Source organism: Adiantum capillus-veneris, chromosome 3 (genome assembly GCF_014529385.1).
Source record: "Adiantum capillus-veneris isolate H3 chromosome 3, ASM1452938v2, whole genome shotgun sequence".
Taxonomy (NCBI): domain Eukaryota; kingdom Viridiplantae; phylum Streptophyta; class Polypodiopsida; order Polypodiales; family Pteridaceae; genus Adiantum; species Adiantum capillus-veneris.
In genome coordinates, this window is record NC_140933.1 from 167,850,644 (window position 1) to 167,877,641 (window position 26,998).

The 26,998-nt window shown below is 44.1% G+C and overlaps 3 protein-coding genes across 7 annotated transcripts; 2 read left to right on the forward strand and 1 right to left on the reverse strand.

The window, feature by feature from the left end:
• Positions 1 to 1,457: 1,457 nt before the first annotated feature.
• LOC147462147 (uncharacterized) lies at positions 1,458 to 2,352 on the reverse strand. The gene has a single exon (XM_086509562.1). The coding sequence runs from the start codon at positions 2,214 to 2,216 to the stop codon at positions 1,578 to 1,580; it is 639 nt and encodes a 212-aa protein (XP_086365688.1). The 5' UTR covers positions 2,217 to 2,352; the 3' UTR covers positions 1,458 to 1,577.
• A 347-nt stretch (positions 2,353 to 2,699) lies between these two features.
• Positions 2,700 to 24,209, forward strand: LOC147462148 (uncharacterized). 5 transcript variants are annotated; one of them, XR_015187672.1, is made up of 4 exons: positions 2,716 to 3,359; positions 6,996 to 7,251; positions 24,020 to 24,081; positions 24,194 to 24,209. XR_015187672.1 is itself a non-coding variant. In XM_086509563.1 (2 exons), exons 1-2 carry the CDS (start codon positions 3,198 to 3,200, stop codon positions 8,290 to 8,292), a joined length of 306 nt encoding a protein of 101 aa, XP_086365689.1. In that variant the 5' UTR covers positions 2,700 to 3,197; the 3' UTR covers positions 8,293 to 8,358. The 5 variants fall into 5 exon arrangements, 1 of the variants encoding a protein (XP_086365689.1); XR_015187674.1 differs by lacking the exons at positions 24,020 to 24,081; positions 24,194 to 24,209 and adding exons at positions 7,878 to 8,075; positions 8,149 to 8,332 and having other exon boundaries at positions 3,220 to 3,359; XR_015187673.1 differs by lacking the exons at positions 24,020 to 24,081; positions 24,194 to 24,209 and adding an exon at positions 21,236 to 21,349.
• On the forward strand, positions 24,088 to 26,988 carry LOC147462149 (uncharacterized). The gene is made up of 6 exons (XM_086509565.1): positions 24,088 to 24,256; positions 24,460 to 24,906; positions 25,436 to 25,470; positions 25,920 to 26,000; positions 26,503 to 26,627; positions 26,705 to 26,988. Exons 2-6 carry the CDS (start codon positions 24,669 to 24,671, stop codon positions 26,751 to 26,753), a joined length of 528 nt encoding a protein of 175 aa, XP_086365691.1. The 5' UTR covers positions 24,088 to 24,256; positions 24,460 to 24,668; the 3' UTR covers positions 26,754 to 26,988.
• The last annotated feature ends 10 nt before the right edge of the window (positions 26,989 to 26,998 follow it).

The following is a 26,998-nucleotide window of genomic DNA, read 5'->3' on the forward strand; positions in this document are numbered from 1 at the left end:
TGTTGCGCTCGTCTTTTCAAAGCTTTTGGGAAAAACAAGCAAAAACAAAATAAATAAAAATATGTGGTACATATTACCACATATTTTTATTACTACTGGCTCATATGTTAGTTTATTCATTAGTTTCTAAGATTCTTCGACGAGAGGCTCACCTCCTAAGTAGGCTCCTAACTAACTGGAGATGCCTACCCTTCAAAAGGGAACTTGCGTTTCGATCACGCAACCGCCCGCACTTAGGCTCTCGTGCAGACACCGTAACCAGGCAAGCCAACCTGCACAACTGTAATCAACAACGCTCCTCTTTATAATAAAAAAGGCCAATTGACCCCCACCTCGCTACTTGCTTCGTCCGATGCTAGCTCTCGCCCTCCCGCAGGCTACGCCCCTCCTATAGTTTGCCTCGCCTCACCTCACCTCCCCCGTCGAGACTTCTTGTTTGTCGCCATTGCAGTTCTCCATGGTGCAATCTCGGATTCTTTCAACCAAGGGTGTCTTTCAATTATTTCATGATTTTTCCATTTTCTACCATGGGGTATCCCCTACTTAAAGAAAGCAACAAAAAAAATACCTCCTATTGACACTGTCCATGCTCACTAAAGAAAGGAGCCACAATCAAATGCTCACTAAAGAAAGGAGCCACAATCAAATTATCTCTCTGCTCTAGTCCACTAGGCGATGCTAGGCCTAGACTCCGATAGCATGTCAAAGTGCAACGGGTGTAATACGTCCCTACGATTTTGAAAAAGTTCCTATAAAGTGGAATCTTGCAAGATCTCGCTTGAATAGGCGCACATCAAGCTGAACTATGGGAGGTAGTCGACGATAGTGATGCGCTGCAGGAGCAACAACAAAAGATGAGGATGCGCAAGTAGGCTGAGTTGCAAGAAGGAGATGACGTGCAAGTAGGCTCAGCAACGTAGACGAGGTTTGTGACTTTTTTTAATAAGTAACACTCGCTCTGTGATGAGCAACGAACCAGGCCAACTCAAGTGGTTAAACGAGGCGTAACTATGTCAATTTTTTGGTTGTCTATGTTCGAACATAGATGGTGCGTTTAGGGAAGCAAGAGAATATGTGGAGATTCTGCTAAATAAACAAAGAAGCTACCAGTATGCATCAAGGAGTACGTAGGAAATGTACAATTGGAAAGTGTAGTACTAAGATTACTTGGAAAGTTGGAATTTTCTCATACCTGCTAGGAGAAACTCAAAAAATTTACAGATTGAAATGACATAGGGAATTGCATAGTAACTGCATGCTTGCTTTTCAAGTTCTTTAACGCGATTTGCTTTTGTTATTTGATTACATGGATAACATGATTTTTCATTGTAAAATTAATGTGATAGGTTGTTGACCTTTCTATTCTGTTCTGCTTGTAACAAGCGAAAGAAAAAAATGCAAATAGTACACACTCTGATAGAGCTATCTCGAACAAATGCATACTCTTCTCAACCGGCTTGTGTTTTTGAAACAAATGTCAATGATTAAGCAAAAATTTGTTCCAGTGTTCTAATTCAGGGCAATATGTACAACTTTGAATAATTCAAGAAGCAAATCAGAGGTGAGCGGTGGGCCTCTCAACTATGAGCAGCGACGTGGAGCTCTAGAAAGGGGATGAAGACGCTGGGTTTCCGGGCAGGGAGGCGCCGTAGCAGCGTAAATGGCAGCGAGCTTCCCTCTTGCGCCTCCTCCTTCACGGCGATATCTGCAACCATAGTCTTTGCTTTCTTTGCTTGCCTCCATTCCCATTCACAAGCCGCCCCATCATTCTCATCCTGCTTCCTTTTAATCGCCATGTCCTCAGCCTTCAGGTGCGGCTGTTCTCGACCAGCCAAAGACAACGAGGATGTTACACAGGTCGCTGCCTGCTTATCCACGTCGAAGTTCGTCTTGGCCTTGTCCCCACGCAGCGCCCGCGCAGCAGCATCGTAGGCGAGCGCCGCCTCCTCTGCGGTGTCGAAGGTGCCGAGCCAGAGGCGGCCCTTGCGTGTGGGGTCCCGGATCTCAGCTGCGAACCGGCCCCAGGGGCGCCTGCGGACGCCGCGGTAATGAGGCTGGGGAGCGGTACCTGCATCATCGGAACGAGGGGGGGAGCAGGAGGTGGAGACATGGCTAGCAGAGGCAGCGGGGGAGCAGGGGTCGACGCCGTAGCTGGAGGGGGGGCAGAGAAGCTTGAAGGGATGGTGAGGCTGCGCGGTTTGAGAGCCGACGGCCATAGCTGGGAAGCTTGCGCTTTCTCTGGCTGGGCACAGGGTGTAGGAGATCGAAATAGCGGGTACTGGGGTACAGATGAAGCGAGAGCGGGGAAGGGGGACGCGGGAGAGAGGAGTAGCAGTCTAGCAGAGAGGGAAGTGAAGGTCAATGTGGAGGCAGACGAGAGCGAATGGGAAAGCTTTATGCAGGGCCCGTGGGAGAAGGCGGCGGGACACGTGGCCGCCCGCAGGCGGTTGCATTATTCAAATTGCCGGCTCACGCACTCTGCTCTCACATACAGAGAGAGTGGGAGTGTGGGACAGGCACACAGAGTCCAGACTCCAGTACGCATTACAGGCAGCCAATGGCCATTGCTCGGCGGTGGCGGCGCCAGTCGCGCCTTGAGCCAACCTCCACGTGTCACCCCGCACACGGTTTGGTGAGAGATAGACGGCTCTTTCCTGCTCCACGTGTCCCCCTGAACCCGCTGCCGCGTGAATTCGACAAAACAGGTGGTCCGCCAAGCCACGACACCGTGACTGCCCCCCTCACCACACGCTGTCACGCTCCTACTTTCTTGTTGAACAGCATTCAATGCTAAGGGATTATTCCCGCACGCAACTTTGCACCGGTGGAAAGTCTCCCACCGCGAAGGAAAGTTCCTGTTGGAAATGAATTGAGCTTAGCAATGGCGCTCTGTGTTAAAGATACATAGCTATGACCTAAACCTTAGCAAGAAGCGTGCTTAGCAAGGTGTAACTCCCAAGGTTACGCCCACGCCTTGTTCTTATATCATGACCAACCCACAGCCTTCGGCCTTCATCAACTCCCCGTCATCTCCAACTGTGTGGCATCCTGCCAACCCGCTCCCCCATCGAAGTGTTGTCCTGGACAACACCCCACAAGCGAACTATCAGTTCAAAACGTCCCTCTTCCAGGAGTAATTTCAGCTCTGTCCCAAGGCCTTACTCAGAAACTTAAAGCTTCATTCGCAACCCCTGGAGATGGAAACCTCACACCGACATGCCATCCCAAAACAGCTGCAGAAGGAGGTGACTCAGCTAATAAGCCAGGCTCCCATCACCAAGAAGATTGTCTTCCCAAAGAGCTTTTCGGGCGAGAAGGCGAAGGGCTTGCTTCAAGAAGCTCTCCACCAAATCAGCGAGGTAAGCCCTTCATCATTCTACTTGCTTCTCAAATCAGAAAAAAGCAAAAAGACCTCGAGGAGAGATCACTCCTAGGGCTATTAGCAGGACCTCAACCCCTGGTAGAAATACTCAAAGACTGGATCCGAAACCAGTGGGGCACCTTAGCAGTTGAGGTGGAAACTATCCAGGCATTGCCCAAAGGCCACTATTTGTTTGTATTTAGAAATGCAGAGATGGCATTTTCTGTGCTGAGCCATGGATAATGGATTATAAGCTCCTCACCTCTTAGAGCTGAGTCGCACCAGGGTGTAGCAGGGTAAGAGGAAAACAAACTCGCCTCTGGTCGCACCTGCACATTCGCACAGAGAAAGGCAAGTGGGGCAAAAAATTCGGTGAAGATGTTGCGAAAAGCAAAGTCGTTTATTGGCCAAAGCTAGAGAGAATTGCGCTCCTACGCTCATTTTCTGAACTATAGCTTAACCATTTCTTTTTTTATGGGGTTATCGCAAGAGCAGTAGGGCTTCTACAATCTAGCAGAGAAAATTGCTATTGCTAAACTTGGGTTCCTCCATCCCCTCACTCCCCCCACTGCAGCTGGGTGCGACTCAGCTCTTAGCTTATTCCATTGGCACAAAGAATTCAACCCTCAACGCTCGGCATTGGTCAATTACCCCGTCTGGGTAGAGTTTCCAAATCTCCCTATGCACTATCATGCTTATTTAGCCGAAATAGGAGCTCCTCTGGGTAAAGTGTTAGGGAGTAGGCAGAAGAAAAATTATGTCCCATCTTGGCATCCACAGATATTAATTGAAATGGACATATCTATTGACCTTCCTACGGCCATTGATATTTTTACAGACGATGGGGAGCTTTTTGAGCAGGAAATTACCTATATTTATCGAATGCTTGTTTTCATTGTGGGTATAAAGCCCACTATGTGAAAAATTGCCCAATAAAGTTCCCCCAGGCTCCCCAGCCACAGCCTGGCAGCATTAAGGAACAAGGGAAAGAGTTAGATTCGGGCAAATTTACCACAGTTTCACATGCTAGGAAGAAGAACGCCTCTCAGAACCAAAACAAGGAAAAACCCCGAGATAAACCCAAAACTTGGCAGCCAAACAGGTTCTCGGTGTTAGCTCCTCTTATTGGATTCGATGACAGTGATCTACAAGAGTCATAGGTGTCGGAATCAGATATTGAAGAATCACTTCCGACTGAGTTAGAGTCCCAAGTCAATAGGATGGATGAAGATACACTGATTGACCTCAACCTCGCTTCTCCTCAACCGGAAGCAGCTAACAAAGAAAACATCCCCCCATTCCCGCACCGATGGAGATTCAGAAAGATAACAAACGTGCTCATGAGCAAGCGGGACAAAAGACTACCAAGTCACCGTCTAGCAAAGCCAAGAAAGATAAATGTTCCCATAGCTGAGAGATTTAACTTGGAACATTAAGGTTCTCACCGACCCTGCCAAATCTAAAAGAAAATCAAAGCTTGGATTTCAAATAACCCGGTGGACGTTATCTCGCTTTACGAGATCAAGGTCATGGGTGAGGACCTGGCCAGAAGACTTAGAGAAATGTCATCGTCCCTGAGTTGGTTCTCATCCTCCCATCGTAGAGGATCAGGGGAAACAGCAATTGGAATCCCAGGCAACCTGCTCCCTCAAAGCCCCTCTGTCCTAGTAGGTGAACACTGGGTAGCGGTAAGCATTTCCTCACCAGCTAGGTGCCACAGTGTCAGTTTATGCAACAGGCTCTATAGCCCAAAGAACCCGCTTGTGGGAAGAGATGTCACAAATCAGTGGGGACATCATCCTCATGGGGGACTTCAACATGGTCGAGTCTTCACATGATAGATTCTTGGGAAAAGGCACAGTCATTAATGGCAATGAAAAAAAAGCATGGGACGGTTTGAAGGACAGATTCGACTTATGGGACATGGGGGAGGAAGGGAGCTTCTCTTGGCAAAACTACTTAAGAGGAAGCATGCCAAGGAAAGCTAGGCTTGACCGGTGCTACATCTCTCTTCCCCTTGCCGACTCTTTCACTAGGGTCAAAAGCAGGGTTAAATTCAACTCCTGCATTTCAGATCATTATCATGTTTTAACGGTGGTCGACCAAAAAGCTGGTAAGATACGAAACCAATGGTTTCATACGGACCCTGCACTCTTCAAACTACCGATAGTCCAAGAGGCGATATGCAATGTATGGCAGACTCAATTTGAGGGTTCTCTCAGCCCGTTGGTCAGCATCGGTCAGAATAAGAGAAACTGTTGTATAAATTCTCGAAGGAGGTCACAATGAATAGGAGGAAGACAAGGGACTAGACATATAGTACTCTAAACAAGCTGGAATCAAGGGCCCAAAATGAAGTAACTCTGAACTCAATTTATGAATTAAGGTACAAATTGAAATAGGAAGAAGATCTAGCCAATAACATGCTACGTTGTTCTTTAGGGAATGGTGGGCAGGCAAGGTTGATCAACCTTTCAAATAAATGTTTAAATGGGTTAGAAAGAAACATACTAGGGAATCTACCACTCTTTTCACAGAGGCGGATAGTTCCATACAATCGGAAAATGAGAACATTGCATTTACAAGGGGCCACTTTGAAAAGCTCTTCACTCCCAAAGAGATGAGCTCAGAACCAGTCAGTAGGGCAAGGGAGGAAATTTGGAAGCGTAGGCTCAAAGTTGTACCAGAAGTGTCCAAACTACAGGCCTACCTCCCCTTTTCTATTTCTAAAATCAAGATTGCAATAGAATCCCTTGCCCCCCATAAATCCCGGGGATTGATGGACTGCCGGCCGGATTTTTTCAAATGTTCAAAGTTGTTCTAGCTCCTTTTCTTCTCCAGGTTTTGGAGGAAGCAGTCACATTCAAGGCTTTACCGTACTCAATTATCACAGGCATTATAAAACTGTTGCATAAGAAAGGTGCAAGGGAAAACCTTGCCAATTAATGACCTCTGACAATGTTGAATACATGCTACAAAATTTTTTCCAAAGTGGTTGCACTCCGGATCACTCCTGGCCTTATGAAATGGATATGTTCAAACCAGAAAGGGTTTATCAAAGGGAGAAGGATCATAGAGGCGGTCATTGCCCTTTGGGAGGGAATTGAATATACAGAAAACATCGGCATTGACTATGTCTTTGTCAAGATAGACTTTGATAAGGCGTATGACCGCCTTGAATGGTCTTTCATCCTAACTAGTCTTGAAAGAGTCGGTTTTGGGCGAGGTTGGATCCGGTATGTAGCCACCTTGCATTAGGAGAAAGTTGGACTCACTTTTGGGCCTTTCAGTTCTAGAGAGAGAGTGGCGCTCGACCAATGAGGAAGAGGCTAACGTTACGTTGAAAATCGAGGAAATATTATTTTTGTTCATCAAATTGCACAATTTCACGCTTTCAAGGCATAAATGCCGTAAGTCGTACTAACTCTGTATCGAAGAATTTCAGAACTTTCATTGAAGACTCTATCTAGTATCTTTGTTCTCGCCCAAATATGACTTTGAGTAGCTCTACTTCCCTCTCAAAACTTCTTCCCTTTTTCATATTTGCGCTAACCTTTCTGTGTATTCTACTGCACACCATGACTACTTCTCGAAGGCCTATCACTACCATTGACTTTGTTAGCATTTTTAACAGTTACTACAGACGATCAAGCATGGACACCATCTCGAATAACTATCGGAAGTTTGGGTTCTACTGCAAACTAGGAGGAGTAAGAGGAGGCAACGCAATGATTTCGTGGTCGTGGAGGCTTTCAAGGGACAAGTTAAAGAGTTTGAAGTGTGTGCACAAAGCAAGCGGGTGAAAGAGGTCCTCATACAGCATGCTTTCCAGCATGCAGACTTAAGGTTGCAAACATCTCCTCCAAGTTTTCCAAGGCATCGACCCAACTGTAAGTTATTTTGAGCATCTCGCTTAGTGCATGATTATACTCGAAGGTTAAGTGGTGGATATCATCTTTGGTATGTTTCATATATTTATCCATCGAATAGGACAAATTGGCAACCAGTTGAGAGCATAGTTGAGATTTTTGATGCTTTCCATGCATTTATTGGTGAGTAAATGTACCGAGGAAGACAACACAAGGAACTTGCAGATAATGGAATTTTCTTTTATGATATGTCATATGTGGAACCGAGAACTTCCATTGGTTGGGGTCGTGTAGCTCCTTTGTCACTTCCATCCTTTGACAGCAAGGATTGGTCCTTGCCAGCTTCGCAAACTAGTGAAAGCTTTAGGAATAAGTTGTTTCAGGATATACAAAAGTCCCTCAAGTATTCAATTGCCACAAAAATAGTTCGGCTTGCACTATTTATGCCTCTTGAAGTGTTTGTAGATTTTTTCTTCGATGAGCAAATAAGAACTACCGCAACAATGTTCATTTGCAAGTCTGAGAGCTGTGAAACAATCACAGAACAAATTCTGTATTTTGCAAAAGAAGTCCATAATTTGCAAGTTCATTATAAGCTCTCAAAATTTCTTAGTGTCGTTTTACTATATTAGATATCATCTTCTTAGTGGGCAGCTTATTCCACTCGACCAAGGAATAGCCTCGAGAACAAACCTTTATCAATGGAGCTCTACTTTTGAGACAGCCTACTTACAGTGATGGAGACAATGTCAAGCACAACTCTTGCACAGCTCAGGATAGATCTTACATGTGAAGAACTTCCACTTTTGCCGGAATTGTATGCATTTAGTCTCAACAATAGAAAGGTGCTTACTAAATCGATGAATTTTGATTGTCTTTAATACATTAAGACAGAATCTAACTTTTTCTTCTTTTCAGATTCCAAGACGCAAGGAGAAAACAACATTGTGCAAGGAGTCACTAACAAATACACTTCACTTAATTGCTTCCACCGGAAGCTGGGTCACATACCTTGTGCACGCAAAGAGCTTTGATGCCATGCAAACCATGATGTACTCTTAAAAATGACTAATACAGAGACATTTTGTGGCGGTCAAACAATGTTTCAAAAATGTACATTTTCATTGTTTCAAAACTTTATATATTGTGTTGTTTCTGTCAAGATTTATATAAGTAAATTTCCCCCTTTCCCTGCTACTGTCCTCTCCCGCGGTTTGTGCCATTCGTCTCCTGTTCTCTCCCCCGGTTGCTGCCACTCGTCCCTTGTCCTCTACTGCGGTTGCTCCCTTGCCCTCTGCTCCGATTGCTACTACTTCTACCTCTGGGGACGCTGGTCTCGGGCATCCTTTTGCGTCGCTCAAAATCATGGGTCTCTTCCATGGCTTCCCATGCTTCTTGCACCTGTGAAGCTTCCCTTTGTTCTTGCTCTTGCCGTCGACGTGTAGCCCATTCCTCTACTTCTGCTGCGTCCGCATAATATTGATTTATTGCTTCTTGCATATTTCGAACTTCTTCTTGAGTCTGATTGTGGCGTTGCATCATTCCGTTAATGGGAGCGTCTTCGAACTCCTTAACTCTCGTCGCTTCCTCTCTTGTGCATCTATTTACCGAGATTATAATATGCTAGATGGCCATTACAAAAAAAATGTCGCACATCGTTGGGGGTGTAGTTATGTAATTGAAGTTCCTATAGAAGCGTGATACTGACATTTGTTGCCAAACGTTGCAGCAAACAATGAAACATCACGATTACTTACGTTCGGTACATCCATAATTTGACTGAGGAGCAACAGGGCATTCAAATAGGTTTGCCAGCCACAGCTATAGTCATCAGTCTGTGTGGGCACGGTTACCCGTTTGAGCAGGACGGTATTTCCTAGATCATGTTCTAACAAAACATGCTCTACACAGCATACAAGTTTTTTCGCGGCACTACATACATAGCCGCTTGAGTCAGCAACACATTACAAAGAGACACTGCTTCAAAATGTACCCAAATGGGCCTTACGTTTTTACACGACCGTGAAACGCCCTGCTTTGCTCGGAGTTTGCGTAGTAAACAATCTTAGCTTCCATGTCAAATAACATCAGACTCCAATGATCACTACAAAGACACCATCAAAGATGAGAAGAAAGATTCTAAATGCAACATGGTTTTTACAAGGCAAGAAAAAACTCATGATTGATTGTATGCAGTGACCAGAAAGTGCGCTAGATCAAAGTTGACTCTGCTAAACCAGGTCATAAGACTCAAAAAGGAAACTGAGTTGTTCTGCAGATAAGGCGATATCAGCGGATCTATTACGTATACTTTGTCTTGAACCTCAGGGGGCAGAAGCGAGACAGCGTGGCTAACATGAATCAATGGCAGAGATTAGACTTGAGGTATTTCTAGTTCATCAGACTCAAAAAGGAATCTGAGTTGTTCTGCAGATAAGGCGATATCAGCGGATCTATTACATATACTTTGTTTTGAACCTCAGGGGGCAGAAGCGAGATAGCGTGGCTAACATGAATCAATGGCAGAGATTAGACTTGAGGTATTTCAGCGGGTCGTCACTGCCACAAACCCATGAGTCAATACCGAGCGAGTGGAGCAGCTATGGAATTCCATCCGCCACTGACTCGCTTGGTATTGACCCATGTCTTAATGGTAGTGAGCCATTTAATGAATCAAGCGTGACTTATAAAGAAAAACTTGACGACTGCCGCGAAGACATGGGTCAATACCGAGCGAGTAGTACCACTATCCAATTCCATAAGCCACTGTCTCGCTTGGTATTGACCCATGTCTTGGTAGAGACACATTGAATGAACCAAATGTGACTTTTAAAGAGCATGAGAATTACCACAAAGCAATGTTGACGACCTCATTCGTTGCGTTGGAGTTGGTGAAACTGTGCATGCACAGGAAGTCTTGTTGATCGAGGTTGAAAATGCAGGCCTCCTCTGACCTTCCAGGCAGCAATATCTGTGCATGCAGAGGAGAGGCGCTGCGGTGAACAGAACTCTCAACTCCTCTTCATTCTCTTCGTTGATTTGCTCTAAAATAATTGACTTATTTGATACGTTGGATGGCCCTTGTGATGCAGAGCCTTCCCCTTGCCTTTCTTGAGCTGGCTCCCTGGCTGCCTCAGGCTCCTCCCTAACAGCCTTAGGGTCCTCTCTAACAGGCACAGGCTCCGGATCATTTTCCTTCAATATTGGTTCCTCCATAAATGCCTCAGGGTCCACCCTGGCCTGCTCTTGCCCCTCATCAGCCCTTATTGGTTGCGGATCCTCCATGACTTGCTCATTTTGGTGTCTAGCTGGCTCCTCGATAACTGTCTTTGTTTCTTCCATTACTGCCTCGGGGTCCACTCTGGCTTGCTCATGCCCCTCTGCAGCTATCTCAACCTGCCCATCTATGTCGTTTCTCTCGACCTGTGATCGGGTCCTTCAGCTGTTTGTTTCAGCCCTAGACAGCTCTGTCTGTCGTGCTCGAGGATGGAGAGGGGGGATGTTGAGAATATCCATGGTTCTACTATCCCGGATAGGCACTGGCTGAAGCAGCCCATCGTAGCGGAAACGCAGCCTTTGAAGAGTATCAAAATCCCACGGCATGATAGTAACGTGGTGTGCATCGGCAGCCAGGATATATCCATCGTTGAAGAATTCAACAAGGTAGTCTTCTGCAATTTCTTGAAGTTGGCCCATCGCATGCCGACTCTCCACTGCTCGTAAATCTCCTGCACTACTCGCTGGAAAGGGAGACGTGGAATAGCAGGTTGAACGTGTCGTTCTATCCTGCGCAGCTCTTGCAATACACCTTTGTGCGCCTCATATCGACGTCTTCTTGCTTGAGCATTCAAAGATTCACATGTTGCCCTCCTAGATGTGGCCTTTACACGAGGATCTCTACAAATAGCATAACACAAAAAGACAATTCATTTGTCAGCACAAGGGACTTCAGATTTCAGAAAAGGTCAGTACCAAGCGAACAGGTGTGTTGGAAAGAGTTTGCCTTCCCTTATTCGCTTGGTCGTGACCTCAGAAAATAGTAATAGCAAACATCACTTATATTTTCTGAGGTCAGTACCAAGCGAGCAGGTTCATTGGAAAGAGTTTGCCTTCCCTTATTCGCTCGGTAGTGACCTCAGAAAATAGTAATAGCAGACATCACTTATATTTTTTGAGGTCAGTACCAAGCGAGCAAGTGCATCGGAAAGAGTTTGCCTTCCCTTATTCGCTTGGTAGTGACCTCAGAAAATAGTAATAGCAGACGTCACTTATATTTTCTGAGGTCAGTACCAAGCGAACAGGTGCATCGAAAAGAATTTGCCTTCCCTTATTCGCTGTGTAGTGACCTCAGAAAATAGTAATAGCAGACGTCACTTATATTTTCTGAGGTCAGTAACAAGCAAGCAGGTGCATCAGAAAGAGTTTTCCTTCCCTTATTCACTTGGTAGTGACCTCAGAAAATAGTAATAGCAGACATCACTTATATTTTCTGAGGTCACTACCAAGCGAGCAGGTGCATCGGAAAGAGTTTGCCTTCCCTTATTCACTTGGTGGTGACCTCAGAAAAGTGTAATAGCAAGCGAACAGGTTTGCATCCTCTGCAACAAAATACCAACGTGAAGGAGACGTTTAAGTCCATACGGTCCTAATTGTCATGTCGTTCCCTCCCATCACCTCCCCTAATCTAGGGGGGGTGGTACCATTGCTTCTCTCTCCCACGTCTACCTCTCATGAAACCGCATGGCGGTACCACCCCACACAGACCACTCATCAGCCAGAACCCAGGCCCTGCTTTTCAGGCATGTCCATCTAGTTTATTTAACCAGCAGCTTTTTTGAGAACCTCCCTCAGAACAACTACAAGAAGCTTAGGATAGTAGTGATGCCTTTCCAAGGTATACTCCCGCAACGCTACAGCAGGACTGCATCCGAGCCCTCCTCAGGAGGTCCCCCCTTGGCCCTCCCCCGATGTTACCCTTAATGTTCTCGACCGACACAGCTCGGGAGTGGCTGCTGTCAATACAGGAGTCAATTCTTGAGGTAAGCCGCTGGTAATTCTTTCCTTTCTATTCCCAATTTCCAAGCTCCTAGTTTGAAGAGCTTATTTGCTAAATGCTCTGTGCAGGATGCTAGCCTGAAGCTAGAACAAATGCTGATCGTCAGGCACAGACTCTCAATCCTCAAAGACTCTCTGGAAGCAAAAAGGCCTGAAGACCTACAACGATTGCTCGCGGAGAATGGCTCTGTAGAGGCTAACTATAATTGGCTACAGGAGATGAAGGATGAAGTGTTTGAGCTAGCAAGTAAATATGAGGAAGCCATTAACTTTCCAACAGGCTTCAGGAAGAGATAGTCTGGCTGTGAAGGAAAAGGACTACATGGTTATTGCGAATCCTAAACCCCCGAAAATTAGTAGGCCACTCTTTGTAAAGTCTGAAACTTGGCCTTTGCGTCTATCCCTAGTGTTTTCTAACTCAAAACCCCCTACATGGGTGTTAAGTTGTAATTTTTCTTCTCCCTTATAAATTCAAAACGCGTATTTGGTAAAAAAAACCCTAAACCCACAACAAATAGGGTTTACCTTCCCCTTATTTGCTTAGTATTGACCTCTGTACTAGCAGACATCACTTATATTTTTCGAGGTCAGTACCAAGCGAACAGGGGCCTCGAACAAAGTGGCCTTCCCTTATTCGCTTGGTACTGACCAAGGAAAAGTGTAAAAGCAAACATCCTATGGTAAAGACGATGGTCAATACCAAGCGAACAGGTGCATCAAATAGGGCTTACCTTCCCTTATTTGCTTGGTACTGACTACACAAAATACAAGTGCACAAAAGGGTAGTAAGTAGAATACCTCTTCACTGTGTGTAGAGTTCTGCGTCACTAAAGCACTGCAGAACAAGAGTAAGAGAAGGATGCGCGAGAGAAAGAGGTGATGCGCAAAAAGAGTTGGGATGGTTTGCTTACCACGTAGCATCGATGGGGGTAGAGTTAATTAAAATGATGGGCAGTAGAGGACGCAAAAAGAGGTAGACTAGTTGAAATGTTTGGCGGGGTACTGCCTCTAAACTTAGAATGCTTACCTCGACGAGGGTGACAACTTCACTTATGCGGGAGATTGTGGTTGGTAAATCGTATTGCATGGGAATCTGAGACCATTTATTACTGGTTGTCGTTGTGAGCACAGCCCACGTGCCTTTTCGAGTGACCGTTTAGGGTCAGACAAACGCCAATCGCCCTTGCAGTCGCCATCTCCATTTCCAAGTGGAACAAACAGATCACCGTTGCCTTTGCCTTTTCTGTGCTCTTCCCCTTGGCCAGCACTCGTGATCCTGCGTTTAGAGTCAGACGCCGATCGCCCTTGCAGTCGCCATCTCCATCTCCAAGTAGAATAAACAGATCGCCATTGCCTTTGCCTTTTCTGCGCTCTTCCCCTTGGCCACCTCTCATAATCCTGCGTTGAGAGTCAGACGCCGATCGCCCTTGCAGTCGCCATCTCCATCTCCAAGTAGAACAAATAGATCACAGTTGCCTTTGCCTTTTTTGCGCTCTTCCCCTTGGCCACCTCTCGTGATCCTGTGTTGAGCGACCTTCACTCGGTCGAGTCCTTTGCTGCCGCGTCGCCATCTCCATCACCACCTTCTGGTTCTTGTTGTCGACGGCTTGCAACATCACCATCCAACTCGGCGCCATTGATATTGTAGAGACAATTTCTTTCTCCCTGCCTCTCTCCCCTTCCTGTGTGCTGTTAACTGTGTGCGCACCGAAGCCACTACGTTAGGGTAAGATTAAAAGTCTCAAACCGCATGGTTGGAATAATTACTCCTTATGTGACCGTGCCTGAGTTTGGGCATAGTGAGTGAGTAGGCCTATATATCTATCACTGATAACATTAAATGCTATGTTCTTATCCACCTGTTCCGAATGCTTGGGTTAGAACCAAGCGAATAGGGCCCTTCAGAGATTCTTAGGCCCCTATTCGCTTGGTTCTGACTCAAGTGACGTCACCTTTTATGACATTAGCACACAGGACAGAACCAAGCGAATAGGGCCCTTCAGAGATTCTTGGGCCCCTATTCGCTTGGTTCTAACTCAAGTGACGTCACCTTTTATGACATTAGCGCACGGGACAAAACCAAGCGAATAGGGCCCTTCGGAGATTCTTGGGCCCCTATTCGCTTGGTTCTTACTCAAGTGATGTCACCTTTTATGACACTAGCGCACGGGACAGAACCAAGCGAATAGGGCCCTACGGAGATTCTTGGGGCCCTATTCGCTTGGTTCTGACTCAAGTGATGTAACCTTTTATGACATTAGCGCACGGGACAAAACCAAGCGAATAGGGCCCTTCGAAGATTCTTGGGGCCCCTAATCGCTTGGTTCTAACGCAAGTGACGTCACCTCTTATGACATTAGCGCACGGGACAGAACCAAGCGAATAGAGACCTTGAGGGGTACTCGAGGCTCAATATTCGCTTGGTTATGACACCAAATAGTTTTGGCTTTCTTTTTCTTTCAGTCATGGGGATCATAGTTTTGGAGATAGACGTTGTGAGCGAGGATACATGTGAAGAAAAACTATTCACGTTCTTATACAACGCCCGTGCTCATCACCGTGCACCAGAACTATCAGGAATGTTTAATGCAGAGTTTTTTATACAAAGAATTATAGATTGCTCATGTGAGTACCTACAAAACCATTTGCAACAGTATGAGGCAGTCACTTGTGACAATTCCATGACAGTTGATGGCATGAGATATGTGCACCAGCCGACCTTGACCCTGACAAGAGTCCTTCAAGGAGACTGAATCGCTGTCTAGAAAAGTGTCCCTCCAATGCACTGCTTGTACAAGACAGGTGTATGAAGCACTTCAAAAAGTGTCGCTTAGTGGAATTCTACCACGGGTTTGTCTGTTACTTATACTTGCAGACAGATGGTGAGTAAGAGACTTCCCAGTCAACAACTTTTGGTAGTTGTCCACTGGCGCCGGAGGTAGAGGATGTAGAGGTGCAGTTTGACCCAGAAGAAGAGCGGGTAGAGGTATTAAAGGAAACATTTGATGCGGGCTTAACTCTTGCTTCTCTTGCGGATGCAGCAATAGAGTGCAAGCAAGAAAGTCCAAGTAAGGAAGTGAATTTGCCTCTGAATTGTGCTCCCAGCTTTGCTATGGCAGGCAACACCCACTATGTTCTGCTCACAGATATCATGCATGAGCTCAATATACGGGAGGACTACTGCCTACCTGCAATTTCAAATTTTGGTGAGGCAGACATAGGGTTTGTGGATGATGATGGAGTGGACCAGCATCTTATTGCTGACACAGTTGTCCGCGACTCACAGTTCACTTCAGGGTGGCAACTGATCAAAGATACATTCAATGAAGCGAAGTCCGGAGAGGCCAATTTTCCAATAGATGAGCAGTTTGAATTGACAACAAAACAACTCGGCTTGGAAAACATGGGTAGGCCCGTAGCACCCAGAGATCAGGTAATGAATAGTCAGTCTATTCTCTTGTGGGGGAGGTCGATGCTGGAAATGGACGAGAATCAGATGGTAACTTTTGTCGTGCATTTAGATGGTATTGGAGATGGCCTAGTGATAAAATATCATGATCATTTTTTTTGTTGACAGGTGCTAGTGTATAACGATAGTTTCCTTAGAAGAGCGGGAGGCTCACGGCAAGGGCTTGTCATTACAGTTTTTATGTAGTCATAATATACCACAAGGAATACTCCGATGACAATGCAAATTTCCCACTGTTTGCAATGAAAGTTATTACAAGATTGTGCGGTGGACACCCCCTCCCACTAAACGTAGAAAGACTAATTCTGATTGAGAAACAATTTGCTCTACGCGTATTTGGCATTGGGTATGGGTGCCAAGCACTCAGAGCCCTCTATTTCATGTCCTACATAGCTCAGGCTCTGGCTGCAGGGGTTGAAGACCCAGAAAGCTTAGATCCATACAACAAGCGGCTATTTTTTAGGGAAAGAAGACGCATGATGCCCGTGGGGATGTTGCCATCAACAGAGGAACAAGCTCGTCTACAGAGCTTGCACATCGAAGAGGTACGAAGTGAGGAAGAAGGAGGTGCATCGAAGAGAATAAAAACGACGGGCTCAAGTCCATCTTCTCCCGCTCCTGACTCGCGACCGTCGCCACCTCGCATGGCGCTCCGCAGCATTTGAAGCTCCCCAAGCCATCTGTTTCTTCTCTTTGCCGATGTGTTGTAAAGACCGTGTAATTTCTGAACTCTTAAGAAGTTCCTTCTGCCTTGCTCTATGAATTAGTCGTCCATAAGTCCATTGGTGTAACTCTAATAGGCTATTGGCTTTATCTTTTCCTCCCCCATGTCTAGTGTGCTTAAAATAACCTGTTCTTGCCATGTAGTGGGTTTTTTCCATGCCTTGTGTGGACCATATTGATAGTGAGCTATATGTCTTGGCAAACTATGGACCATGGTTGAATAGTATGTGCTACATTGAAATAAAACAAAATGGTCAGTAGAGTACAATTTAAAATTTTGTTTTGTATACGTAGAATGCCAACCCACCATGTAATGTGTGATATGTTGCCCACCCCACCGTGTAAGGTAAGCCTTTTTCTAATCCAGCAAGGCTACTTGAGATTATGTGAGCTTACTGTGGTCCCAAGAATGCTGCTCAACGTAGTGGAAAATTATATCTAGTGATTTCCACACATTCGCCTTGTGATTTTGGATTGCCCCACCAACAGCATTGTCTTTAACCACTTTATGTAATTGTTTCCATTTGTCGAACAGGTTTCTCCTTTCTTTTCTATCTGAATCTTTGAGGCTAAACCCAAGAAACCTTCTTGCCTTCACTCTGCCTATCGATGCTTTCCTTGGTACTTTCTTGTACCGACTTTGAGACATCTTAGGGTTCTCTTTGATTTTGACATTGCCTCCATGCAAACCAATTTCTGAGAGCACTTCCTCTAATGCTTTCATCACTCTTTTCGACTCACTCTTTGGCTTTAATGTCCATGTAAAACATATGTACAAATGAGCCACCTTTTCAATTATTCGACAGAGTGCATGAAGTGTACAGACGTGAACTTTACTCAGAGGAATATCAGTCACCGGTTTAAAAGTTTTATCTTGAATATGTCTATTGGGAGCTCTATTCCATTGCACACTCTCAAGAGATTGTGCATCAGCCATGCAATATAAGCATGGATTTGCCACATCTACTCCATGTGTTATGTTGTATATACAATTTAAGAGTCTTTAAGTCACCTACCATGTGCCATTCCATTGTGTAGTCACCAAATCCTTCCACTGAAAGAACGGCTCTGTTTCTTTGTTCACTGATGATAAAAGGAATTTGGGTTTGACTAAAAACCCAATCGAGGATTTCAAAATTTTCCTTATCAACCTACAGTGAAAAACGAAAACACAAAATACACAACCAAATAATCAATATTTTTGTTATCATAGAGTGAATGAAGTATACCTCAAATGATCCTAGAGTTAGAATGTTGTTTTCGGATTATACGACACTGAAGTATCGTGGATCCTCTTTCGTTATTGATGGATCCAGAGCTTTGTTCATGAGGGTAATGGTGACTCTCTCCAGCTTCTTGTTCTTCAGGACCTCGCACTCGTCGAGCTTCAAAACAAACTTGAGAAACCCACCGCACTCCTCTCGACTGATGTCAAAGAAGTGAATTGTATACCTTTGCAATGCTTCAAGATCAATGAAGAGGTTGTTGTGCTCGTTAAACTGTACCTCTCTATCGCCCTTGCCTAAGAACGTTGCTTCAATATGGAATGGTGACCCAAGTTTCTCAAACACCTCATCGTTTACGTGCCGACGAGAAGTCTTTACATGTGATGGCTTTGGCAACAATGATCCTCTCTATAGTTTATTTTGAGACTTTTTAGCTAATGCTTTGAAAAGTGTCTTGTATCCCATCTGCGAGATGCCACTCTCATCAAGTGTTGCTTGCACTTTCATTGGTTCCAGCTGATTCTCATTCATGAAGGAGGTAAGGAGCCTCCCTTTCAACTTACAAATTTTTTTCTGAGTTATCATCTCTTCAACTACTTCTTTTGGAACTAAACGACTGTAATGCACTTTGGCAATAAAGCCTGCACCGTTCGAGTTTGGATGCAGTAAAGACCTGCCAAAAAAGCACCATGCATTATGATCATGTACAGGAAAGTGTATCCATTTCTTAGTGAAGCACATTGAAGAAACAAACTTCGAGTTACCTTAAAGCTCGTATTCATTTTTTCAGGCCACCACTACCAACCTTCATGTTCTCAATGTTGCACAGATCTCGTTTTCTTTTTTGACTACAAGCACGGTGTCTTTCTCTCGCAAACTTGTGATCTTATTCTCAAGGCTTTGGATTGTCTCTCTGTTTGATGAAATCTTTTGAGAGCATGCTTCATTAAGTTTCTTCAACTGCATGTTCTCCATCGCCAGGAAGTTTCTTGCCTTTCTGCATTCAATCCTCTCATTTCCAAATGTTCGGTGTATCCCAATAGCCCATCCTTGCCATCGCCTGTGAAATGTAAGAGGTTAGTTATATTAGCAAAGGGAGGTGGCTCATTTGTCATAGGATCCTTCGGATAAATAGACCCATCGGTCCACAAATCCAAATGATGTTCTTTGTTTGTCCTTCTAAGTTCTTTCTCCCATTGAGATAAGAAAGACTCCCTCCTACGTTTCTGCAACGGTGCGGACTCTTGCAATACATCAACATAAAGATGATGTGTGTTCTTTCTTTGGGTAAGTGTTAAAGATGAAGGGGCTGAGGATTGCAAGTTCAAATTAGTGTTTTCATCAGAAAAAGAAGCGTCTTCCATTCCTAGAGTTGATAGAGAAAAAGACGGAGACTCGAAACTCATGAAATATCTCAGGTTTTGGGAGGGAAGGCCATATTCTCAAGTTTAGAGTTGATAGAGTTCGTATGGCTTATGTTTTTGGAGGGAACGCTTGTAAGTTGGCATTTCAAATCATTGGTCATATGGTTAGTTGGATTCCTGACAAGAGAACGAAGGATAAGAATGATAAAGACGACGGCTACCTACCAAAGAATGTCATTTTGGCTTTTTGTTGCGTAGAAAAGTATCACATCAAATGCACAATTTAACATTTTCATTTTCTCTCTCTAAGCCGACGTGGCACTTCTTACAGGGCCCAAAAGTGAGTCCAACTTTCTCCTAATGTTTGGACATGCAAGGGCAAGATTAGCCATGAATGGAGTCCTCTCTGAGTGTTTCGAATTGAGCAGATCCATTCGGCAAGGTTGCCCCTTGGTTTCTCTTTTGTTTGCAATCAAAGCTGATATCCTGAACTATTTAGTCACAGGAAGGATGGCAGAAGGCAAAATTAAGAGCATTCCTCTACCAAACAGTGAGCAACAACAGTGTCTGTCTCAATTTGCTGATGACACTAATGCGTTGTTGTGCAATGAAGAAAGGTCACTACAGCATTTCTAGCAGGCAATGGAAACGTTTTGCAAAGCCTCTGGCTCAAGAATCAATCACAGAAAGACATGGATTAGAGCCTCTATGTTTCCCCTCCTTGACTGGCTGCTTACCCAAGGATGTAAAGTTCTCCAGGATGGAGAAGTATTTAGACTTCTAGGGATCCCATTTGGGTTTAAAATTAACCTTAAATAGCGGTGGGAGTGGGTCATGGAAAGGTTCAGATCCAAATTGGAAAGTTGGAAAGGTTTTCAATCCTCTCTAGCTGGTCGAGTAGTGGTAATCAATCACTTTCTCGCCTCCTATGTCCTCTTCCTCCTTAGCTGCTGGAGACCACCGAAGTCTCATCTCGAAATGGTTAAGAAGTATTGTAGAAACTTTCTTTGGGCGGGTAACCCTTTCAAAAAAGGGGCTGCTAAGGTCAGGTGGGATGTATGCTGTCTTCCGATTGACAAAGGAGGACTAGGAGTCAAAAACGTCAATAGATGGGCAGATAAAATAGCAATTAAACTCATTATCCGGGCATTAGAAGATCCCCCCTGCTTGCTATTAAAAAATCTCCACAAATTTGCCCTAGTCAAATGCAAAGGATGGTCAAATCTTAACTGGATAATTATGTTCTTCGGGCCTCATATGATCAAGGCTAAGGGCTCTGATCTAATGGTTTCTCTTTGGGGAGCCTGGAACCACTCCAGAGAGAACCTGACTGTCTTTCACAACTCCAACATTTCTATCCCAGTCTCACACTTGGATTCAGTATGGTGGCCTCTGCCCCCTATAGCCTCGGTCAATGAAAGTCAGATAAGAATAGTACTACGTTGTCATAAGAAAGGTGTTTCCTCTTAAGGAGACCTGTGGAACTACAGTCTCCACAGATGGAAAATGGGAGAAAAATTGTTAACTCAATTCCCCCTCCAACAGTGGGAAATCATGCTGATTCTTAATAGGATTGCTCTCTTTCCTTCTGAGGACTGTTGGAACTCTCAAACATCGACTCTGCCCAACTTAAGGCATTCGGGTGGAAAGGGGGATTTAAACTTCAACATCCCCAGATATAGTGGTAAAAGATATTAATCCACCTTTACACATCACCCTTAACAAAAGATGGACTGCGAGTCTGGACCGAAGGCAGTGGTATTTCAAATTTAGAAAAATCTGGGATAAAAGTATACGACCAAAAAAATCGATACTTCTATGGCTAATACTACACAAAGCTATTTGGACAGGGGATAAAATTCTGAAAGCTAGAATCTCATCAGAAATCTGTTCTAGATGTAAAGGAGGAATAGAATCTATTGCCCACATGTTCATGACTTGTCCCCAGTCTGACTATTTTATCCCCGCTTAGGACAATATTGCTTGCACCAGTATCATCATGGAGACAGCTTTTGCTAGGGGATTCAATTGGCATTTTAACCAGCTATTGGAACAGAACTAGGGTAGAATTCCTTTGGATTATTTGGAAATTGAGGAATTGCTATGTGTTTGAAGTGGATTACCAGGCTCCGTGCCTGAGAGCTCTTTTTGTTGATTTCAACTTGCAGGTATTCAATCTGAAAATCGCTCAAATCAACATTTACTACCTTCGGAACAGAATCAATCAAGATGCAAAAAAAGTGCTCCTTACTTTGTCGGGAGAAGAACAAGAACTGCCATGTAATGATTGGAAAAGGCGGGAAATCCACAACATGATTGTTGCTAGCAAGCAAGCAATTGAGGAGGCTTATGCGGAGGTGGCTAAAGCAGGAGAATTTGTGGAAAAGCTGCAAGGCTTGATCAACTTACTGCATGGGTTTGGAGTTGAATAGGAGTCTGATGGTTATGTGTTGGGTCTTGGAACTCAAGGTTGGTGGTATTTCTATCTCAGAACTATATTTTGTATGGGAGAGTCTCCCGGACGTGTTTTGTTCATCTTTTTTGTCCTCCTCATCGGGGTGGGGGGACAATCTTGTAATTACTATTTCTTCCTTCTTTTAATATAACCGCCTCTGCTTTGCTGGAAAAAAAAAACTTTGCACGAAGGAGTAATTTTTGTTCTTCTAATATAATTCATCAGCGCCCCCCCTTTATGGAAAAAAAAAACTTTGCACGTAGGAGTAATAACTCACTTGGGAAGTTTTTTCAATCACACAGAGCGTGCTCACACACACCGCACCACCCGTCTTCATTTTGTTGAGCTCAGCGGCACTCAAATTGACAAGATGCAAGAAGAACAATGTTTGTCGTCTCTCTCCAAACGCTACCCTGCAAAGCCAACTCTGCCAAAATGGTAGAGTAGCCTCAAGCAAAGCTTTGTTTGGAGCTTCAAGCTCATAATGCGATGAGCTATCCAAGCTCTTGCAACCTTTTCAGCATACTCTGAAGCTTTTTCAGCGTAGAAACGACGAAATTGCTAAGGCTTGAGAAACCGTGCTTGTTAGGGCGTATGAAACCTACCATAGTCACACTAGAAAATAGTCAATGATAGCAACTACCCAAGGTCCTTTCATGCTTTCTGTGAGCAATAATCTTCCATGGGAATGACTCCGAGCATTGGCTCAATCATATGATTGTGTGGGATCTGGGATGGGATGAATACGAGCCATACATCTCACCAACTCCATCTCCAAATATTCTCAAGTAAAAGTTACTCGCGGGCATCACATACTTGAGATCATACCCCATATTTTGAGGTAAAAGCCACTCTCAGGTACCCGGTACTCGAGATTACATTGCCCCCCGGGGGATTCACTATGGATTTTCGTATGGTAACACGTGAGTGTACAAGAGGGGGGTTTTTAGAGGTCAGACATAAGCGTATACAATAGGGGTAGCCCCCCGTTATTTTATGCTCGTACCGTATGCATAAGGGAGGGGGGGGCCTACCCCGCGTCGGGGGGGGGGGGGAGGAATATTAAGTGCTTATGCCATAAGACACATACCCTAACAAGCCAATTAAAGAATCTTTCACATGAGGGTGTTGTTCTTGGTATTTCAAAGAGTTAATTTACTCCACTAGCAAACTAAGATAGCTATACCAATGAGAAAATATGGTACCTCCCTGTCCTTTCCCTTAGCTAACATCTTTAAGACTTGTTCAACAAGCTTCTAGATTTGTTGGGGTTGATGCTACCATAAACTTGAGTAATCTTATTCTGTGTAGTCAGTAGGCATCAATATCTTGGACATTCAAATCCTCATTAGCCTCTTCAACAACATCATCATCAATACCATCGTCTGCATAGCCTGTGTCTCCACATCTGCACCCTCATTTAATTTATTGTTTTCTTCTTGCACATCGTCTAAGTCACTCTTCTCTTCTTCTTCTTCTATGCAAACTCAGTAGCAACACCAATGGCATGATCAAGAGCTTCTCCTGCACCCATGATACCAGCTTTACAACCATCATTGTAATCTATAATAAGTTTCCCAATCTTTGCCTGTGCGTGCATTGTTTAGTAGATTTCCAAACTCTTTATTCTCATCTAGATCCTTGGTGTTGTCATTCTTAATTAAGGACAACTAGAACTTTATTAGCTACCCTATGTAAAATATCTTACGGTTGATCGCCATATATGTTGTTGCGTTGCACCAAGGTCAAAACGGTAGAGAAAGCTTCCCAATGTAGAAAAGCTAAGTAAATGTTATCTCTCTCTACACTATAGACAAAGGGGGAGGGAGTTCGTAAAAATGTACAAACATTAAAAAATGCTTGTAATCATGGCACTATTTTCAAGGGCATAGCTTCTTCATTGACTTGGTCTCTTATGTCCACTATGAGCTGCAATGAGGGTGTTAGAGTTTTGGCATCTCAAGTGAACTACCCAAAGTGATCCCACTATTTATTATGGCTTTTAGGTATTTGTTTTACTTATTTGTCAAAGTCTGGGTAGGGAAATTTATTGATTAGCGCACTTGGCAAGCAATTAGCATTTTTGATGAGCCTTGTGGCATTCTCTAGATCTGCCTAGCATTTTTGTTGGGTAGTAGGGGCAATCTTGGGCGACCTCTCTACGATGCAATTCCCTCCTCTGGACAACCTTACATAGGCTTTGTGGTCATGTAGTCACAGAGTGTAGACTGAGGATCTATTCGGAGTCGACTTGTCCACTGGATTGGAGGCTAGTTCATGGATTTGCTGTGTGTAGCCACAAACCCTCACTCGTTGTACATTTTTTGCTATTGCCCAGGGTCCTAGTTTGAATTTTCCTTGCCATATGTGTGAATTTGGATGCATTTAGTGTTTGAATTTTCCTTGCCATATGTGTGAATCTGGATGCATTTAGTGTTTTATCCTGAAAATTTGTGAGGGAAGGTGAACGTTGCAAACCTGGTCGCTTTCTATGCAGGGGAGAAATGATGGAGCGGGCGAACTTAGGCGAGCAACAAGCGCAGAAGGGGCATTTCCCGAGTATGTTCACCTCCTGCGAGAGAGAGAGAGAGAGAGAGAGAGAGAGAGAGAGAGAGAGAGAGAGAGAGAGAGAGACCCCTCCACTCTCGCACCATCCTTCCCTCTGATGTAGCTACTCAAAGGATCTACTGTTGCGAGAGCCGTCATCGAAGTCAACATCGTTCTGCTGCTCGAGGTCTTTGTCTCTTCCTCTCGCGCTGTTTGTTTTGTCAACCCTTGCTTCGTTTTTTTTTCTGTTGTTTTTCAATTTGTTGCAAGGGTTTCTTTGTTTTTGCTTGATCTAAGAGAGAGAGAGAGAGAGAGAGAGAGAGAGAGAGCGAGAGAGCGTTGTGACTCCAACACAATGAGCTCATCACAATGCAGTTGTTTGTTTTGCAGGTAGGTAGAATCATGCCTTGCGCGCGCGTCTCCAACCATGTACACTCACCCAGCGTGGATGTGTTCATTGATATGGGCCATCCCTTAGTGTGGATGGATTCTTGAAGATCGGAGCGGTTGGTGCTGCTCATGCAGCTTCTCAGGAAATTTTTGCTAGCTTGAAGAAGGAAACTGTTACAAAGCATGATTTGCAACACACGGCAAAAAGGATGGGCAAAGAAGGAGTACAATGGGGGGTTATTGCTAGTGTATATTCTGGGATGCAATATGGAATGGAAAGAGTCAGGGGAAAGCGTGATTGGAAAAATGCTTTATTGGGAGGTGCACTGACGGGAGCTCTTCTTAAATTTGGGGATAAGTCGTACAACCGGGATAAAATGATTGAGGGGGCTATAACTGGAGCCGCAGTTGCTACTACTTTTGAATTTTACCTGAATACTCTTGGAGGTTGAAATTCCAAATAAGGTTGGCAAATGTATTGGGCTTGTTTGAAGCTCCCGAGTTCACTCATGTGCAGTGTCTTGAGAGTTGAACATGAACATACATACACTGGTGCTTGAAGATCCTGCATTAGCAGCTGTATTTCAAACTAGAGAACTCTAGTAATTACTCTTTATGATTGTTATTGTAGTTTCTTCCACACCTATTGTCTGAGGTAGCATCCAGGGCAATTGGTTATGTGAGGGTCTTGTCTGTTGGTCAAGCACGTGCTAAGGCAGTTGGAATTTCGGTTTTGATCTATTTTATTACTATTGAATGTATTTTTTAATGCTAAGAACTACTGGACATACTCGATCCACATCCAATATTCGAGAGAGAGAGAGAGAGAGAGAGAGAGAGAGAGAGAGAGAGAGAGAGAGAGAGTTTTGCAGGTGATACCATGTGCTGTATTTGCTTTGTTCAATAAGGTTCTCTGGGCATTACTTGGTCAATAAGGTTCTCTGGGCCTTTTGTGTCTATCTGGAGGCTGTTTCAGTTCTGCCTCAGCTTCGAGTGATGCAGAACACAAAGGTGAGTCACATCTTGCAGAATAACATGAATCTAATTGGTTTATTGTTTTGTTGTCACACCCTGATGCTCAAGTCTACACTTAATTCTTACTACAGACATTCTAATAGTTTTAGTGGTAAAGAATTTTATCAAATGGTTTTCAAGGGGTAGGAAGGCTGTACAATACATGGGAGGTAAAGTGATGTCACAACTTGCAGGGTATTTATACACCATATACGCGATAAGCATGCTGGGGGTCAAGGGATGTCACAACCTACAGGGTATTTATACACCATTTACGCGATAAGCATGCTGGGGGTCAAGGGATACTGCAGTTTAAGCTTCTTGTAGTCTATGACCACAAAGGCAGGTGGAGAGCCTGCTTCATGAGAGTGAACCTCTTGGGCAGTTAGAATGGAAAGAGTTTGTAAGTGTATTCACCATCATGGAGACGTATCAAAATGATGCAGGTTATTGAACCTTTTACTGCCCACTATGTTTTTGCATTGGGAGTGGTGAGGTTTTTGAGCTGTCTCCATCGGATTTTCCAGGTGAGCTTCTATCCAACCATTATCGTCGTGTTGTGATGGCTTCTTAATGTATACACTTACATTGGTAAGTATTGTGCTCACAAATCTACGAATGGTATTGCTCATCTTCATTTGTCTACACCATAATTAAGCCAAATCTGGTGTAAGATCCCCGATCTTACAGGTATCTAAAACAATTAGATAATTATTTTAGAGTAAATTTGGTCATACAAGAAACATTAGACCTGTTTTTCACTTTGAGCACTCTCTACAGTGAACACACCCACATGGCACATTGTTTTTTGATTTGTTTCAAGTCTCGAGCTTACTTTTTACTTTTGGTTACTTTCTGTACTTTATATGATCTAAGTATCCGTTTACGTCTAGGTAGTGCTAGATGTTTCAAGAGGATAGTCATATTGAGGCGGATTTACAAAAACCGCTTAAAAACAGATTTTGTGAAATCGGTGTGGTCTCACTGGGTTCTATGTCTCACAATTTGATTTCTTGTTCAAATTTGTAGGTTATAGATACCCGTGGCCTACTTCTTGTTGCTTTAGGAAGAGGAGCATGGCCTGCCCCAGTGTTACTCTCAGAAGTTGTACAGACTTTTATCTTGGCGGACTTTTGCTATTATTATGTAAAAAGGTAAAGTTAGTTTGAATGTTGTTTTGAGACTTTCTTTTGATTATTTTGCGATGCTGATGGATGAAGATTTTGGGCAGTGTCATTGAAGGGAAGTCTTACATGCGATTGCTGACAGAAGTTGTGTAGTATGAAAAGCTCAGAAGGATGTTACGGTCCCGCAGCTGAACCGTTTCTGGCTTGGAATTTCAACTTGTACATTTTAAGAAGAGATTTGTATAACTTAATCTTTTGTTAGGTTGCATCAGGGCATACTTTAGGAAGCAATTGTTCTTGTCTCACATCTTTGAGGATAAAAAAACATTTATCCTATAATATATGTCTTAACATCTTCTAGGATAAATGAGCTTGTTGATTTTTTTTACTTGTTTCTG

Bases quoted from the DNA above. Each gene is read 5' to 3' on its own strand.
- LOC147462147 (XM_086509562.1), bottom strand. From the start codon at position 2,216: ATGGCCGTCGGCTCTCAAACCGCGCAGCCTCACCATCCCTTCAAGCTT.
- LOC147462148 (XM_086509563.1), top strand. From the start codon at position 3,198: ATGGAAACCTCACACCGACATGCCATCCCAAAACAGCTGCAGAAGGAG. The intron at 3,360-8,148 runs GTAAGCCCTTCA...TCTTCTTTTCAG, and splicing joins CTCTCCACCAAATCAGCGAG to ATTCCAAGACGCAAGGAGAA.
- LOC147462149 (XM_086509565.1), top strand. From the start codon at position 24,669: ATGGGCAAAGAAGGAGTACAATGGGGGGTTATTGCTAGTGTATATTCT. The intron at 24,907-25,435 runs GTTGAAATTCCA...AGGCTGTTTCAG, and splicing joins TTACCTGAATACTCTTGGAG to TTCTGCCTCAGCTTCGAGTG. The intron at 26,628-26,704 runs GTAAAGTTAGTT...GATTTTGGGCAG, and splicing joins TGCTATTATTATGTAAAAAG to TGTCATTGAAGGGAAGTCTT.